Source organism: Malaya genurostris, chromosome 2, assembly GCF_030247185.1.
Source record: "Malaya genurostris strain Urasoe2022 chromosome 2, Malgen_1.1, whole genome shotgun sequence".
NCBI lineage: Eukaryota > Metazoa > Arthropoda > Insecta > Diptera > Culicidae > Malaya > Malaya genurostris.
In genome coordinates, this window is record NC_080571.1 from 142,553,188 (window position 1) to 142,572,481 (window position 19,294).

At 37.2% G+C, this 19,294-nt stretch overlaps 1 protein-coding gene across 1 annotated transcript in view; it reads right to left on the reverse strand.

Moving 5' to 3' along the window:
* LOC131432786 (kinase suppressor of Ras 2) overlaps nt 1–3,893 on the reverse strand; it is an 88,662-nt gene extending 84,769 nt beyond the window's left edge. Inside the window, exons 1-2 of the mRNA XM_058599298.1 lie at nt 3,736–3,893; nt 3,179–3,657 (exon numbers count right to left, since the gene is read on the reverse strand). Of these exons, the coding sequence (XP_058455281.1) occupies nt 3,179–3,473 (295 nt within the window). The 5' untranslated portion in view covers nt 3,474–3,657; nt 3,736–3,893. The remainder of the gene's footprint in view (nt 1–3,178; nt 3,658–3,735) is intronic.
* Between the last annotated feature and the right edge of the window lie 15,401 nt (nt 3,894–19,294).

Sequence of the window (19,294 nt, forward strand, 5' to 3'; positions counted from 1 at the left end):
GTCGACACGACTACCAGGCGTTGATTCGATTAACTGCGACTTCGAGACGTCTATGTACCGCAACGAGCACTCCGCCTCCGATGGATTTGGGACTGTTAAGAGTACTGCGATCGGTTCGAAAAACTTCGTAACTGGCACCAAACCCCTGGACAGACAGCGTGTTTTCTCGGAGCCAAGTTTCGGTAAGAGAGATAATGTCAAAACAATCGTCTGAACTTGCTAATAAATACTCGTCGACACATGAGTTCATACCACCGACGTTTTGGTAGTAAATCTGCAGATTGGAGTTACTTGATCGGACTTGCGATGGAAGGCTGGAAACGGGGATCGGATCAGTGCTAGAACCGTTCAATGCAGATGAGTACTTGGCATTTGTGATGGTTTGGAAGACCCCCTTTTCGTTTCCGCACACAGGACCGGGACGGTTGACGATCGCTGGCGGCAGTGGCTCGACTGTGGGGAACGTATCGGGGGCTTCCATGATGCTAACTATGTTGCGTCCCAGTTCAACCTCAAACGATGAATCACGCGCATCAACGGTGCTGGGCAGCAAGAGGTTTCCAACGAGGGGCAGACATCTACAAGCGCGAACAAGATCAGGACTTGGATGCAAAGCGAAAAGACAATACTTGCCGTGCGGAAATGTTTGGAAGACTCCTTCATCACATTAAGTGCAATATCACGATATTTAGCAGGAATTCCAACTTTGAAGGAAACAAAGTTCAGAGGGTTGACGTCCATTCCTTTTTTCACCAGCGGGATGACGAAAATTTCGTCATTGCAATTCAGTCCATCTTTCGTTAGTTTTTCGACCATCTCTTTACTAACGCTGGGATGAAAGCGAGAGATGTAGATCCATGAAAGAGGGGAAGCTAGCGGAACCGTTGCAATATTGCAGTTTTCGGCTGGTTTCCGCCCACCCATCAATGAATTGCTTGTCTCAATTGCCTCTTCGCGACGACGTTTAGCAGCCGGACGAGAAACTGGATTCGCTGGTACCGATGACGAAGTTGAAACGATGCGAGACAGGCGAGATATTTGCTGGCTATTTTTTTGTTATTTCGGCTTTCAGCTCAGCACATTTTGACTCAGTTTTTTCAGCAATAGCTGAGACAGCACACCCAATGGAGGAAACTGTCTCGCGAAAACGAGCAAGTTTTATCAATTTACAACATTCGTCACAAATCCAGAGCAAATTGGGGTTCTCGTCAATTACTTTCAAAAACGGCTTGTTTAGTTTTGCGCACTTCATGTGGACTACATGATTGCAAAAACCCGAAAACCCTATGAAATCATCATCTGATTTAACGGTTTTAGCACACCGATCACTAGCACTAGCCATCGTGCACAAATCTCACAATGCTGACACTGAGGTTCAGATGGCGCTTCGAACGGTAAAACAATCCAAATCTCGTCGAAATCGTGAATAACGCAGTGTGAAAAACACTCATAAAACTCCGAAATATTCAGAAAAACTACCAGAGCGAACAAACACACAACAATGGCGGTAAGTTGTTTACAGTTTTGATTGTGTATTATTTCCGCTTTATTATTTTAATTATTTATTATAATATATAACCAATTATATATTGGTTGATCTGGGCAGTCGGCTACCGAGAAAAATATTAATTTATTGTATGAAATATTAGTATCAAGTGTTTTTTTTGCTATGTATTCAATGTACCGATATATGTTATCTCTGTTATTAACTTTGTAATATCAACGGATTTGCGAAACAGTTGATTTTTATCATTCAATTTATAATCCTGAAAGACAATCAATAACATGGAAGAAGAAAACATTTCAAATAAAACTTGTCTCCAAAGCTAGACGGAAATTGATAGATTGAATAAAGAGATAATTTGTAAAACAGAGTAATCAGAAGTGAAACATTGGAAACTGATAGGAAAAAAAAACTCCTGCAATTGTCACCTTTTACGACATGGAAGCAGGAACCCAGCGGATCTATTCTTGGTTCATTTTTTCCGCCAGATTCCACACGGCATCTAGGCTGGTACTGTCTGGGGAGAGCTAATAGGTACTCTCAATCTCCTAGTGGACTCCAGCCCCTAGACTTTTATATCGTCACTGGAATCAAATACTAAAAGATAGCTCAGACAGAAAAGTTATTTTTTTTCTTTCTTAATTTTTGTGAGATTTGTATAAATCTGTATTAAATTGAGGAAATCTGTATAAAATCTGTACTCTGTATTAAATCTGTATGAGCATGTAAAAATCTGTAAAATACAGATAAATCTGTATAAATGGCATCTCTGACACAAAGTACAAAACAAAGCGCAGAAAATATAGGAACAAGTACAGAAAAAAGTTTAAAGTTAATCGCAAATGTTGTCGAGACAATTTTGAATGACAAATTAGAAGAAAAGTTTTCATTCCACGCCAAGTTCCTGATACGCCGCCATGTTTTTTGTGACCATCATCTTTTTCGCAAAGACGAAAACAACGAAGAAGTATATAAGTTCGTTGTTGTTAAATATCTGTGATATTTAGCTGTGAAAGTTGATTTTTTTAATGTTTGATTATAAATGTGATATCGTTATGAAACGTGCGGTGCCAAATTGTAATACTGACTTTCACAATCCGATCGCGGAAATCGATGAAGTGTTGTATTTTACTTCATTTTGTTTACTTTGCTCTCACTGACTTGCTAGCTTTGAAGGCTCTGAGATGTTGTTTACGATAGCACTAGCTGGGGCGCCTTATTGTTGGCACCGGGCTGTTCCACGCATTCCAATAATGTCCACTGATATGTCATTTCAATTTGAACGTCATTTTTTCGTCCGTTTAATTTTTCTATTGTCGTTGGAAGTTTGTAGCGTGGGCAATCGTCATGAGTCTGTAGCATGAATTTAGTTTTTTTTTTTTCAGATGGAAAATTGTAGGCTGCCTGTACGCGTTTTGGCAAATCAGCGGTTTTATATATTTTGTCCTATTATACGCAATATAAAAAGGTTGAGACCACTATCATAAAGCATAATTTTTTTTTCTTCAATAATCATTAAAATTGATAAGTAGTTTTGATTTTCTACATCTAATCTAATATTACTGCGCTACGAAGTGTGCAGGGGTCCATTAGTTATCAATGAAACTACGGAAATTTTACACACAAATTTATGTAAGCTTAAAAAACAAGCTTAGGAATTTCAGGGACACATACCTACAACACGTAACCATTGCCTGAGTTCAGTTCCGGCTGTTAGAAGTCCACGACTTGGCAATCTCTCCGGCAACTTCGCCTTTGTAAGCAGTAACTCTGAGAACATCTTTACTAATTTCGTCTCTAATGTACGTATTTCTTGTTGAGTGAGTTCCGCGCTTGTTGCACACTGAGTCCTTAGACCCTCTAAGCGGTCTGCGGATATGTCTATCATACTTTGAATAACATCTAAACCTCGTCGTATCTTTACTTCATTATCAATGTTCAAGTTTGAATCACTGTTTTCCTCAGCCATTGTGTAAATGAAAATTACAAAAATGTAAGATTTCACCAGTTCGCAATTTTAATGAAAAAACACTAAACCATCAAACAATATCTAAACACACAGTTGGTTCCATTGACATTTATTTGTTTTCAGTGAAATTCCAACATCATATATTCTCATGAATCTGTTGATACACATTGTTTTGCTATTTTCACTAAATTAAATTGAAGAGTAAAAATCAATATTTTCTTCAAGAAGAGCAGAGATGCCAGGTAAAACTTTCAAATTTTACCAGGCAGGGTTGTAAAATCCTGTAAATCCGAAAAAAAATGTCTGCGGGCTTCAATTTCTCTACAAAGTATGATACACAAAACTGGCTTGCGAGCAAAACAAAACATAGCGGCAATTTCAAAAATATGTAAACTTTGACGAAAGTCTGCAAAAAACTCCATTTTTAAAGGTCTGCAAAAGGTGCAAAAGAGCCTGCAACAGCGATGCCAGACAGTAGTAGTGTCATTTTCGTAAATTGGCATGTTTCTCTGAAGCTCTTGTAGTGAAAAGCTTTTTTTGCTCGTCAGACAAAACTAGTTTCCGTAGTTCTCCGTTGATAAATTTAAATTTCCGTAGATTTCCGTAGAAAAATTAAAATTTCCGTAGATTTTGTATACGGATCCGTATATCCGTACAAAATGTTCGAATCTGTAGATCTGACATCGCTGGTCTTAAACAAAAAATATTGGTTAATATTTCAAAAGGGCGTATAAGCAAGTGACAATTTCTCTTTGTTTACTTTCTCTTCTATTATCAAGCGGTTTCCACGTATATCACTCAAATCTTTGCATGAAATGATACCCGAAACTTTCGACTTTCAATAGAATAGTGATATCAAAGAAAATCTTTTTAATCACATCACAATAATCGATAGAAAGTTTGATCAAAGAGAAACTGTCACTTGTTTATACGCCCTAATGAAAAATCAACCGAGAAATCTCGATGAACATTAGAAAAGGTCCAAAGGGCAAATGACAATTTCTCTTGGTTTACTTGCTGTTTCAATTATGACGTCAAATTCCAGTAATTTCCAACAAATTCTACAGTGCATAACGAAAGTTGATAGTTTTTGCTATTATCCTATGTGAAGTGTTAAATGGAAAGATTGCTGATCGGACCGTAATACTCAAAAGAGAAAGTAAACAAGGAGAAACTGTCATTTGCACTTACACGCTCGTTCAATGTTACTCTAAAGTGAGTACAATTTCACTCACTTTCGTTAAAAGTGGAACTACTCTATAGTGAGTGAAGCTTCTTTACTCACTTTTGAGTGAATACTGTAGTTGTCAAAATCTGAGTAACATTTACTCAGTGCTATAAATGGGAAAATTAGCTCGGGTGAGTAAATGTTAAACACTATCATTCGAATTATCTAAAGAATTCTTTATTATAATCGATACTGCGTGTAAAATAAAAAAAATGCAACATTTTTTAAATATTTTCTCAATTCCCTCATTTACATTTTGTAGCATTTTCATAGAAAGTTGAAAATGTTCTCTAAATTCCCTCACGTATCCTGGAACGAAGATTGCACAAATGTGGCAACGAAAAACTTCAATCATTATAAGGATTAGGAGGTACAATAATATTACCTTTTAATTTTCGATAGTATTAATTTACCTTGGCTCCAACCTGCTCCATTTTTTTCAAATTTCCTTTCTTCAAAAATCATTGAACGTAAATTTTCACGCAACGTTTTCAAAGTCCTGTGAGTAAAACTTGTTGTCAATTTAGAAACTGAGTAAAAGTTACTCAGTCTTGTACATCAATATTACTCACTTTTTGACATTTGCACTAAATAAACAAAAGTGAGTACAAATAGCTCACTTGAGAGTAACATTGAATGAGCGTGTAGGACCTTTTCTCGTGTTTGTCTTCAAATTGCAGTGATATTGAGGTTTCTATGCCCGGTGAAAAAGAAACGGCGGCCCTACTGAAAAATGGGTGGCCAATACGTTTCCTGATGAAAACAAAACAATATGTAAAAGCACTTCACACGCAACATCAAGTGATCACCTGCATGGGATTACGGAACAGCAACATTAATAGTAAGCAATTCATATGAAAGGACACTACGTCAAGTTCACGGAACATTTTAACGTCGGATACGTAAACAATATTCGGCTAAAAATTAATAAATTATTCTGAACGTTGACCAAAGTTGATTGATCGTCTGAATCGTGTTAAATGCATGCGTTTCCTGATGAAAACAAACCAATCTCATTTGCATTTGTGGTTGTAAGTGAGCTGTCAGAGAGCCTAATATTAAAAATCAGCAGATTTTCAGACAAATCTGCAAACCTTGCATGTCCGAAGAACAGAATCTTGATTGTCAAAAACCTTGCCAAATTAGGGAAGCGCGGTAATTTTCAAAATAATTACACTGCAAGTAATTTGCACACTAGCATCATGTGCAGAGAATTTAAGTTATCACTACTTGTAGAACATATGACATTAATGAAAACTTACACCACAGACTAACAGACATGACAGTATGAGTAAATTCTTTTGAAAATAATTTTTCGTGATGCACTAGTTCCACCTATATTGTACTGCGCGAACTATTTACTATCTGTACACCCCTTGTGTTATGTAAACGTTTTTTTACTAGTTGGTTTCCCCTCGTTTGTCAACACCGATCAGCTGCTTGCAGGGATGCCTGATTTCATCAACATATTTGAGAATGAATCGACACAATAAATTATTGGATTATTATCTACATTTAACTTTTTCGCGAAGATAACCATTTATTTGACTCAACGTTGTTCATCAAGACAATTTTTTATTGTGTTGGTAGTTTTCACCCGAAATTAAGTGGCGGCACACCAGAAGCAAGTAAATATTGTAACAAAACGGGTTCGATTTTGTATTCCGTTGGAGGATGAGAAGTAGGCACAATTATGTATATAGTTTTGGCAATATGTATTAAATCTGTATCCTGCATGAAATTCGCATGGACGTAAACAAATCAATACATTACCGGTAATTCTGTATGAATGGCAACTCTGTTGGTAAATGAAAAAATAAACACAATCTAGATGACAGACAGGATGTTGTTGATAGGGTAACGTGGCGCCATCATGACACATGTGAGTACTGTCCCAAATAACACGCTTACTTGTGGCTACCCAGTGAGTGAATCGAAAGTACTCATTTTCAACAACTGTAAACAGATGTCAAAAAATGAGTAGAATTTAAAACTGTCACTGTGTCAAAGTAACTTAACCGCGCCATCCGACATTTTCAAGTTTTTCCGGATGGATAAAATTAAAAGTGATATAGACAGCGAGTCGTGGCTCTAGCTGATAAGTAAAATACATTAAAATGCATTTTTACATTATGCAATAAAAATATATTTGAACTACGAATAGATTTCAAACGTCCCGTTTGTGGTTGCTTGGTGGATTGATGCCGAGAGAAGCAGAACTGTTCCGGATACATGTTTGAAAAAAAAACTTGAATTAAACCTATTGCACATGTGGGTATTGCAATAAAACGTAGTTGTTTTTTAAAAGTTTTTAAAGCAATTTATTTAAACATCATTGGGTTGGATAATAATGGGTACTTTCCACATATTTACAAATGTAAACAAAAGAGAGTAAGTTCTACTCAAATTTTGCGAAAAGCATATTTACCCAAAATTGCGTAATACTTACTGTACTCAATTTTGGGTAGGTATAGTTTTTGCGAAATTGAGTGACTTTTGACTCAATTTTGGGTAGCCACAAGTAAGCGTGAAAGGAATATTCGAAATGACCGTTAAAATGATTGAAGAATCTAATTTGAGTGTCCTGTCTGTTAGTCTGTGCTTACACTTAACTCAGAAAATAAGTGTAAAACCTACTGATATTTAGTGGAAATTATGCTACAAATATCTGAAATGAACAACAAACGATTAGATCGTAACCTGTAGATTCTCAATAAATTTCATACGAATGTCCAAAGGATAAACACATCAATGCTAAGCGAAAAATAATTTGATCTTGCATCTTAGTGAATTTGAAATCTGTGAAATCCTCAAACAAATTGCGTTGGCTATGTGTTGAAATGACAATAAACTTTAAATTGAAGTGCATTTTACATATGAATCGATCGTTCAAATTTTTACCAGTGTAGTTTTGGATGAAGTGATGCCACTTTTCTAAAAAGTAAAACTACAAATTTGTACACTCTTACCAGTCGCTTTGTAATTTTGAATAAAAATCTACCCAAAATCAACTAAATTGCACCGCCCCAGTTTTAGGTAACGAGTGACGTCCTCAAAATTTAGGTAAATGTAAGTTTACCCAAAATGTTATACCGTAATAGAGTACGCTGCATATTTTTTACGATTAAGACCAAGTTGGAGTAGATAACGACCTAATTTTGGGTAACTTATAGAAGATCTCGACAATGACTGATTTCTCCTGAAAAATAGGTAAAAACTATTTGCAGAGTACACTCAATTACAAATTCACAATCGAATTACTTTCAAAATCATATGAAATGAATCCAAACGTCAAACTGGTTATTTACCTGACGAAATAACTATCTATATAATCTTACGTCATTCGAACCTATTCAGTGTAGTTGACTGTACATGAAGAGAAAAAAATGTAAAGATTACAATATTTGGGGTTCACACAATGATTTATTTGATCGAAATAGTGACAAAAGAAAAAAAGGCTTGATACAGTGAACTTTGCTGTTTGAAAAAACAAAACAAGATAATTAATTTTTCGTAGTAGATTAGTTTGATTCAATCAAAATTTGGTTGAAAATCAACAAAGACAAATATATTGATAAAAAATAACAAGAGTTGTGCGTTTCTGTCAATTTTATTACAAACAATTTCGTAGTAAATTCAATTTGAAAAATTAGTTTGAAACTAACGACCAATGTTGCACATATTCTTCGTGTAACTAATTTATTCACCCATCCTCGCCGCGGATATAGTGTCTATGAGTATCATGCACGTCTCGAACAACGTTGAACTATTCACTGCACGAAAGAGAGAATGGTGAAAATGAATAAGCAATAATCGTAGGGAACACATTCTTCTCTGCTGGTATACATCGAGCATGTTCGTTTTATATATTCGTTTGTCATTCGTTCATTTACTTTACTCTTCGAATTGGTTCGAATAGCGTCACTGCGATGATCGTTGGATTCCATTCTTCGTGAAGCATTCTTCATTTAATAAATTTATCATATCTCGTGAGTTAGCAGCAATGGGAGTGTGCTGGGATTTATCACACACAAGTTCGAATATTAGAGCGATTATCGAACAAAGGGGCAAAGGGGAGCGGCATTCGTTGCATTATTGATATTCGGGTAACATTGATTGTAGCCCTTTGAATTTACTAATATTTTAGTTGAAATAAATAAACTTAAATTTACTTAATTTTACGTTTCGCTTTCAGCTCATCAGTGCGTCAGCAGTTTATGTTGAACTGCTAACGCCACCTAACGGTTCAACATAAACCGCTGAGCAGACGTAAAGTTAATGCTATTAACAGCATTAACTTTACGTCTGCTCAGCGGTTTATGTTGAACCGTTAGGTGACGTTAGTAGTTCAACATAAACTACTGATGAGCTGAAAGCGAAACGTTTAAATTTAGTTATTTAAACTAACACTATTGTATGTTGTAATCATGCATTTTTGTTTGTTTTAAGAATAAAATAATTTCTTTTAAACTAATTTGCAAGGTAATTTATGATACCACTGATATAATAAAAATTAAGATTTTGATTGAAATTGTCGAAATTGATCACTTCTAGCCTTTTTGTCGGAAGATCTCTGCATCAAATAATTTTCAGAAACAGTGAAGCAGCCCATATTTTTTCTGTTCTTTAAGTTTCGTCTTAGACTCGACAGTGCAGAGCAGTTCAAACTGAACTGCTTATTGCAAACTTAAACAGTTCGATTTGAACCGCTAAGCAGACGTAAAATTAATGCTATTTGCAAAACACTTATATATTTGGTACCGAAGTACCACGTCTTTCCTGACGTGCCGAACGAAAACGTTGTTTTCGGCTTATTCTGGCCGATGCAGGTATGGTCATTTAGGGGTATTTTTTTCATAAATACGCTTAAGGCAGCTATTATAAGTTTTTTTTAGCCGTCGCATAACTTTTACATGAAATTCTTATCTCAATATGTTCTTAATAAAGCCATAGCGATTTGAATTTAATAAAACATATTCCTTCTAATTTTTAAAAATCATATTAGGTCTTTCGTCATTTATTACTGAATAATAGAATATTATTTGAATCAAACGATTAACTACTATAAATTATGAAATTAAGGCAGCTATTATAAGTTTTTCTTTGCCGTCGCATCACTTTTACATGAAATTCTTATCTCAATATGTTCTTAATGTAGCCATAGCGATTTGAATTTAATAAAACATATTCCTTCTAATTTTTTAAAATCATATTAGGTCTTTCGTCATTTATTACTGAATATTATTTGAATCAAACGATTAACTACTATAAATTATGAAATAGGCTGTTACTTTTATACATTTGGTTGATAACTTCATAAACTGAGTTCGCTTTTACATCTCATCCAAGTCAGTCGATATAACAAAACCGTTTACGTTCGGGACGGAAGAATCCAAGTACAGTATTGTGTAGTGAACAATAGAACGATCTCGAAACGAGTGAACCAAACAAACAAAAGCTACCGCCGACACGAAAGAATACAATTGTTGTTGACTTCAGGCAGTGAAAATTCGACCACAGACTAACAGACATGACAGTATGAGTAAATTCTAATAAAAATTATTTTTCGTGATGCACTAGTTCCACCTATATTGTACTGCGCGAACTATTTACTATCTGTACACCCCTTGTGTTATGTAAAAGTTTTTTTACTAGTTGGTTTCCCCTCGTTTGTCAACACCGATCAGCTGCTTGCAGGGATGCCTGATTTCATCAAAATATTTGAAAATGAATCGTCACAATGATTTATTGGATTACGTTGATAATATATTTAACTTTTTCTTGATGTTGGAGGGTAACCATTTATTCGACTCAAATTTGTTCATCTAGACTATTTTTTATTGTGTTGGTAGTTTTCACCCGAAATTAAGTGGCGGCAGACCAGAAGCAAGTAAATATTGTAACAAAACGGGTTCGATTTTTTATTGAGTTGGAGGATGAGAAGTAGGCGCAATTATGTATATAGTTTAGGCAATATCAAAGATAAACTCAAGATAGAGTAGTCTGCGATTTCTTAGGTATCATTTGAATAGGACCCCTCGATGAGCTCGGTTCACTGTCAATTTGAGTATTTTGAAGCAAAACAACAAGTGTCTGATCACTAGATGCGTCGTAACTATGACAATGATTGTTTATGTTTGGAAAAATATCAAGTTACAGTATGAACGATATTGAGAAATTTCGCTTTATATCAGTGATTCTTAGAATAAGAAAGTGAAAACTACTTAGAACCATTGTCTAGAATTTATTTAGTTTGTTATAGCCTCATCCCATGAAGCATCAGTTGTGGCAAGAAATCATTATATGCTGAATGTAAACATATGTGTGCTTCCTTTCTAACTTGTATTGTTTCCATGGCATTTTGTCGGAACTAGTCGACGCTTGTTAACGGAGGGTCAATAAAATTACATTATTACTGAACCAACTGGTTCACGATTACTGACCCAACATTTTTCAATGAAACGTATGGAACATTGTAATCTTCAGTTTATCTTTGGCAATATGTATTAAATCTGTATCCTGCATGAAATTCGCATGGACGTATACAAATTAATACATTACAGGTAATTCTGTATGAATGGCAACTCTGTTGGTAAATGAAAAAAATAAAGACAGTCTAGATGACAGACATGATGTTTTTGATAGGGTAACGTGGCGCCATCATGACACATGTGAGTACTGTCCCAAATAATGGAATATTCGAAATGACCGTTAAAATGATTGAAGAATCAAATTTGAGTGTCCTGTCTGTTAGTCTGTGATTCGACCTTCGATACGAGAACTTGAAGGCTTGCTTAAGGAGCAAATGCATCTTGACATTAAACGTGTTCATTTACTTCAATGCAATAAGACGAATAATGTTGTTTAGATCCAGTTTTATAAAGAGTTGAATGCAATTCAATTCGCAAAAGACAATAACAATGTGCACTATGTGGAGCACGAGAACATTAAGTACAACACTCCAGTATATATGGAAGTCAGTGCTATAGAAGTGCGTGTGCATGATCTTTCCTCAAGCGTCACTGATTCTTACATTCGCAAAACTATGTCCCAATATGGAGAGATTCTCTCTATTGAAAAAGAAAAGTGGAAGAACTTTTTTCCCGGTATTCTAAATGGCGTACGTTTGTTACGTATACACTTGAAGAGGCCTATACCGACGACACGACCTGCCACTCGACTATTAAAACTGTATCGCAAATTTAACTACCCCTCAGTAACTGGTAATGTCAAAACGAAATCGCTTGAAAAAATGTTGGAACTGGCAACACAAGTTGGTAAATTCTTGATTTTGAAAAACAGTTACCAGTAGCCTTGGTAACTACATAAGGCAAGTAAACAAAAACAAGAGATTCTCACTTAAAACGAAACCACTGAATGTAGTTGGCCCGCTGGTAGGTATTAAATTTATTATTTCAGAGAGTTTTGAGTCATTTTGGCTTATTTTTTTTTTAATTTGAATCTTTTTTTTTAATGAACTGGGACAATTTCGTCGCTGCCACAGAGAGGAAGGCTTTTATCATTTCATATTCACAGCTAGAAAGTTGTATTGTCGGGTGGTAGTGAATGATTTGCCTATAGGCACATTTACAGCGCGCAACTGTGTTTGGAACTCAAAATAATGCGAATTAGGAACATAAAAAAATTGTTTTATGCAACTATCGTAAATAATGTTTTTAATTGAATAAAGTTTACTCGTAGTAAAAGGACATACAAACGAAAATAAAAATAACATGATATTGAAAGAATCGGTTGTCCTTTTCTGACAAAATCAAAATGAAAATAATTATTTAAAAGCAAAAGTTATTAAAGCATGAAATAAAAATACATATATTTTGAAAATAATTCAAGAATATCTTAATTTTTTTATTACCACTAGCGTTTTTGAGAAGTTGAAAGTGTTTCTCACTGCAATTTATTGTTAATTTCGTTTGGTATTCCGTGGACATGTCTTGGATCGTTTTTAAGAAATGAAGTGAACAATCAACTAAATTATGTATATCTGGCTTAAATTTACATATTACTGTTCGTAGGAAACGAATAGAAAGATACTGGATCTCCTTCACGACTGAAACACCCAGCAACGCAACAATGTCTTCCCATTATCGAAAATGTTTTCCTGAACTATCAAAACTAAGCATTGCATGCTGCCACTGTAATTCTCTATGACTAACAAAATTCATATTTAAAAATGAAGGAAATGATCTGTAAAAACATGGTAACTATCACATAGCAACTAGTCAACAAACTAGAAGATTACGCTACAAAAAGAATCATGAATATTCGGACTTCTGTGTATAATATCACAAGATCAATGTATAATTTAGAAAATGTAAATATATTTTCTACATAGATACGGTAATTACGGTATACGATCAAAACCTACGTAGTAATTATTATTTGTATATAATAACAAAAACAGTGGAAGTAATCATCTTGAAACCGCTTTAGTTTCCGTGCAAAATGTCGCATTACCTCACTCTGGCTGGTTTGGTAACCGTGGAACTGCAGGATAATGACTTGTTAAACTGCTCTATTTGTTTGCCCATGTCCAGAAGCATTTTCGAAGTCGGCGAAAGAATGTTAACTGCAAACAGAAAATTTTTATTTAATAATAAAATTCAAGCATTCACCTGCACTCAGCTTCATCATAATTTGCATCGATGATGATTAAAATTATTTAGTTGCTCTCCGGAATTCACTAAATAACCGGAATAGACTCAAAAATAAAATTGGTGGAATTATTCCACAACAATTTTAAACTGTTTGTTTACTTATTCTGATGCTCCTTGGTAACTAGTTCATAGCAACCTAAACAGTGTTGCTCGAAAAGTTAGTTTTTGTCATTTTCAAGGGGTCGCTATATTTATGGTAACTGGTGGTAAATCGCTCACGAACACTTTTTATTCCGATTTTTCTTCGGAGTGTCTGGTCGTGTCGTCGCCTATACCTTCCTATGTGATTTTCGGTCAAGATACAAGAATTCCGTGCAAATCACTTGTTACCTATGACAATCAGATGACCACATGTCAATATTGCCAAAAAGCTGTTCACTACGATAAGCCATGTGATAAACTGGACAAGGAGACAACTACACCAAAGGGCAACGGTGCTTCCTTCACACCAACCCCAAGCAACCCCAGTACACCTGTGACAGCCACCAACAACAATGAAGCATCCCCTTCAACGAAACCATAAGTATCCCCTATAGAACAAAGTACACCAGCTGCAGTTAACAACTTCCCCACCAACCAATCAGCAACTGCAACCAATGTACAACAAGGCGCATCTACAGCAACTCTTAACGAGCCCAAGACGATGAAGCAATGGATGATGAGATAAGCCGTGGACGAAGTGACCCCCGATCCTCGTTGGATGGAAATGGAAACTCATCTCCCCCTAGAAAAAGGGTGACAACGAGATGCAATAGCAAAAAAAAATTTTAAGTAACAAAAATGTAAGCCAATCGGCCACGTAAAGCTTTTACGCAAAAAGGCCAGAATAAAAATTTCATTACAAAACAAAACTTCATAAACTATTTCGAGTTTGTTTGTATCAGTACATCATTTCTAATTAAATTTAGCTATTGGTTAAACTTATCAACCCATGGAATTAGAACTAAGTCTTAAAAGGAACAATTATTAAATTCAAACTCCAATTATGTTTATGAAAAAGCAAAGAAGTTTCATGTATGGAAGGTCACTTGTCCATCTTCTCTGTGTGACGAAGAGCAAGCAAAATTTCTCCCCTCGCACTGACAACTTCAACGAGAGCTCTTCTCTTTCACACATATACATTACTGTTATAAAAAGTATGCACGCATCATGAGTGCGCGTGTTTATTTCCTTTCATCGCTTCCACTGAATTCTCACCAAAGTGCTAGAGCGGAGCTATCAAATTCTCTAAGGCAAATGCAGACACTTTCACAGAGGTGTACACGCCGGTGAGCTCTCTGGTGTATGGTTTGCGTATAAGAAGCGTGGGGCATGCAAAATCAGCAAAATAAAGCAATTTATCTTTGAATTTTCGTTTTTCCTTGCAAGTTTTTCATAGCAAGGCCAGATCTACTCTATTTATTGAAGTTCACAGAAGTGTTCGCTCCCCATCACGCGCCTGTGATCACTTGGGTGTATTTAGACAAGAGCACGTGAGAGCGATTCATGCGAAGAGAATGTGGTTCTCTCGCACCAGCTTCTTTCAACACAAGCACGCACTCAAAGTCTGTTTAATGGACACTGAGAAGAAATGCGCTTTCTTCTTTGTGTGGAGCACACTAAATGTATCCGCAGTGTAGAAATCTCAAAATGTATCCGCAGTGTACTCTTTGGACGTGAGTGGATTTCTCATTTTGTGGAACATATCAATCTACATGAAATGTTCTCTACCGACACATCGATCAATTCCATAAGCACTACCCGACTGAATACAATGGATACAATACGTCTTTTTAATCTGCTGAAAGGCTTCGAATATGTATTAAGCGACACTGCAGGAAAATTATCTGGACCACCAGCTAAAGTTCATTTAGAACCAAAAATATTTTCTACATTCGCCAAAGCACATAATGTACAGTATGCATTACGGAAGCGATACGCTGAATCTTCAAGAAGGTGGATTCCCCCGAGTGGGCATCATCGACTCATATAGCCGTGAAAAAAATGGAGAACTGCGAATCCCCGGAAACTATAAACCAACTGTCAACCCGCGGATGAACAACCCATACCGAAGATAGAAACGATTTTCGACAAAAGGAATGGCGCTACGTTGTTTTGCCATTTGGACTTGACCGATGCGTATACTCATCTCCCGATATATGACGAGTTCAACCATATACTTCTGTCCGATAATTTTGAATGGACATCTCTGTCGTATCCTTTTCAGTTCGTCTCAATCGCACAAGACATCTTTCTTCGGCAACTGTTCTTTAATAACTTCTCGATTTTAATTTTCCATATTTCTAATATCTCTGTCATAGTTTCCAAGTATAGCTTACTTCGATTCTCTCAGTCGAACATAGTCAAGCTGTCAAGTTTTCTCGATCATAAGCATACTAAGCATTCCACATTCATTCTTATAATTTTTATAACCATTCTGATATACACTACATATCTTCTCACCTCTACTCTATTAGTAAACATGATACATATTTTTGTAATCAAATCTTACATAAAAATTAATATTTGGAACATACATTGTTTTATAGATACCAACAACCCAAGCAACTAAAAAGTCGTCGATCAATCGTTTCAGAGTATCTGAAATAATCCATTTTCAAATCCATTAAAAGTTCACTTCATTCGTATCCGAATGTTCGAAGTGAGCACACGCGTTTTTTTAACAATCGACATCGGTAAGACGAAGGTGCCTATCACAGCAGAGGCTGTAGTATAGGCATTAAATAAAAGTGATAAAAAGTAGCATCCCCGCAAGTGAGTTCTGTCTGTGCACCGGTTTTGTATCGGTATCGACAGTAGACGCTATTGTGCTATCCTCGGGCAGCAGTTATTTCTATTGTTTGCTACCCGCATCGCAGCAGCCAAATCCTGAGTCAAGGTCACGCTGAAGCAGTGAAGGAGTGAAGGAGCAACTCACCTAACAGCTTACTGTGACATACTGTTAAGTATTTTCTCAAACTTTTTCTTTCAACTTTTACTATTCATATATTTTCTTTTCATTTTATTTCTTTCTTTCTCATTTCAAGTGCGGGAGACTTCTTTACTCCCGCACTTTAAATATGAATATTGATGACAGTGGGGGTGTCTCGGAGGAGGGCGAAGCTGAACGAATGAACGAAGAACATTTAGAGGCTGAGTTTGCTTCCGAGATGCCATCTACCCCTCCTATACCATCTCCCCCTCCGATACTATCTCCCCCTCCGATACCATCTCCCTTTCCGATGCCATCTCCCTCTCCGATGCCTCCATCTCCCTCTAAGATATTGCCTGCTCGCCAAAAAGTTTACCAAGACGATGGCTCGGGGGGTCCGTGGGTGGTATACTTCCGGCCCAAATTAAAGTCTCTCAGAGTTTTAAATATTGCTCGGGACCTGGAAAAACATTACTCGGCAATAAAAACAATAGATAAGGTTTCGCCAAACAAGTTACGCGTTGTTGTGTCCGACCTGAAGCAAGCAAACGAGATTGCTACCAGCGAGTTGTTCACGAAGGAGTACCGCGTGTACGTCCCGTCTCATGTGGTGGAGATCGACGGTGTGGTCCGTGACGAAAGTCTGACAATCGAAGATCTGATGAAGGACGGGGTAGGCCGTTTCAAAAACCCCGACCTTCAACCAGTGAAAATTTTGGAGTGCAAGCAATTGCACTCCAAATCGATAGATGGTAAATTTTACCAATCGGACTCATTTCGCGTGACTTTTGCCGGATCTGCACTTCCAAATTATTTGGTAGTGAGTGGAGTTCGTCTACCTGTTCGGCTGTATGTACCGCGGGTAATGCATTGTAAAAGCTGCAAACAGCTAGGTCATACGGCAACCTATTGTTGCAACAAACTGCGATGCGGCAAATGCGGAGAGGCCCATGAGGACGATCTCTGCAGAAGAGCAGTGGAAAAGTGTTGCTACTGCGGGGAGAATCCTCATGATCTTTCGGTGTGCCCTACGTACATACAGCGTGCGGAGAAATTGAAGCGATCCGTGAAAGAACGTTCCAAACGTTCTTATGCGGAAATCTTAAAAAGAACCACTCCATCGACCCCTGAGAACCCGTTTGCAATCTTGCCAGTTGAAGAGGATACCTCTGACGACCCAGGCGAAGGACCTTCCTACACACAGGTTGAAGGAAGCAGGAAAAGACAAAATCTGGCTTCTCCCAAGCTTCCTCGTAAAGGCCTCAGACTGTCCTCTTCGTCACAAAAGAACCAAACGGAAACAAAAAGTGCTGACTCAAAACCGAAGCAAACACCTCCTGGGTTAAAAAAACTTAGGGATGATAAGGAGTGCCCAGCACTTCCTGGGGCATCAAAAAACCCGAATGACCCCAAAGCACAACCAGAAAATCCAACAAACGCTGGATTATTGAAATTTTCTGATATCGTGGACTGGATATTAACAGCCTTTAATATTACTGATCCTCTGAAAAGCTTCCTAACTGCTCTACTGCCAACAGTAAGGACATTTTTAAAACAGTTGACTGAACAATGGCCCCTCCTTGAAGCGATCGTATCTTTTGATGGATAATTTACCACTGAGAATCGAAGATATGATCATTGTGCTTCAGTGGAATTGCAGAAGTATCATCCCAAAACTTGATTCTTTCAAACACTTAATACATACTCATAATTGCGATGTATTCTCCTTGAGTGAAATTTGGCTTACTTCTAACATCAACCTCGACTTCCATAATTTTAACATAATCCGCCTGGACCGAGAAGACTCTTATGGAGGGGTACTTTTAGGGATTAAAAAGTGCTATTCATTTTATCGTATTAACCTCCCCTCGACACCGGGAATTGAAGTTGTTGCTTGCCAAATTAATATTAAAGGCAAAGATCTATGTATAGCTTCTATCTACATTCCTCCCAGAGTCTCGATAGGGCATCGTCGGCTTGCAGACATCATAGAACTTCTTCCTTCACCGCGGCTGGTTTTAGGGGACTTTAACTCGCATGGTACAGGATGGGGCTGCTTATATGATGATAATCGTTCTTCGTTAATCCAAGATCTGTGTGACAACTTCAATTTGACAATTCTAAACACGGGAGAAATGACACGGAACCCTAGACCGCCAGCACAACCAAGTGCGCTGGATTTATCCCTTTGCTCGACTTCGCTACAGTTAGATTGCAAGTGGAAGGTAATCTGTGATCCTCACGGTAGCGATCACTTGCCGATCATAGTTTCTATCACCAACCGTGGAAGACCATCGGAAACAATCAATGTTTCGTACGATTTCACACGAAACATTGATTGGAAACGTTACGCGAGCTCGATATCTGAGAAACTAGAAACATCACAGGAGCTTCCTCCGGAGAAAGAGTATACATTTTTGGCTGGCTTGATTCTTGACACCGCAATTCAAGCTCAGACGAAACGAGTACCTAGCGCGCAAACTAGTATGCGTTCTCCCAACCCATGGTGGGACAAAGAGTGCTCAGAGCTGAAAACGAAAAAAGCTTCAGCCTTCATCTCGTTTAGAAAGAACGGAACTCCAGATAATTATCGGAAATACGCGGCGTTAGAATTTCAAATGAAAAGTCTGATTAAAGCTAAGAAACGCGGTTACTGGCGAAGGTTTGTTGACGGATTAACGAGAGAAACAGCAATGAGCACTCTTTGGAATACGACCCGTCGCATGCGCAATCGAAATCACGCGAACGAAAGCGAGGAATATTCTAACCGCTGGATATTTGATTTCGCTAAGAAAGTATGTCCTGATTCTGTTCCGGAACAGAAGATATCCCGCGTCGCGACATTGAATACAAACGAAACACCGTTTTCGATGGTAGAGTTCTCACTTGCGCTCTTGTAGTGTAACAATAGAGCCCCGGGGTTAGACAGAATTAAATTCAACTTGTTGAAAAATCTGCCCGACTCTGCAAAAAGGCGCTTGTTGAATTTATTCAACAAGTTCCTCGA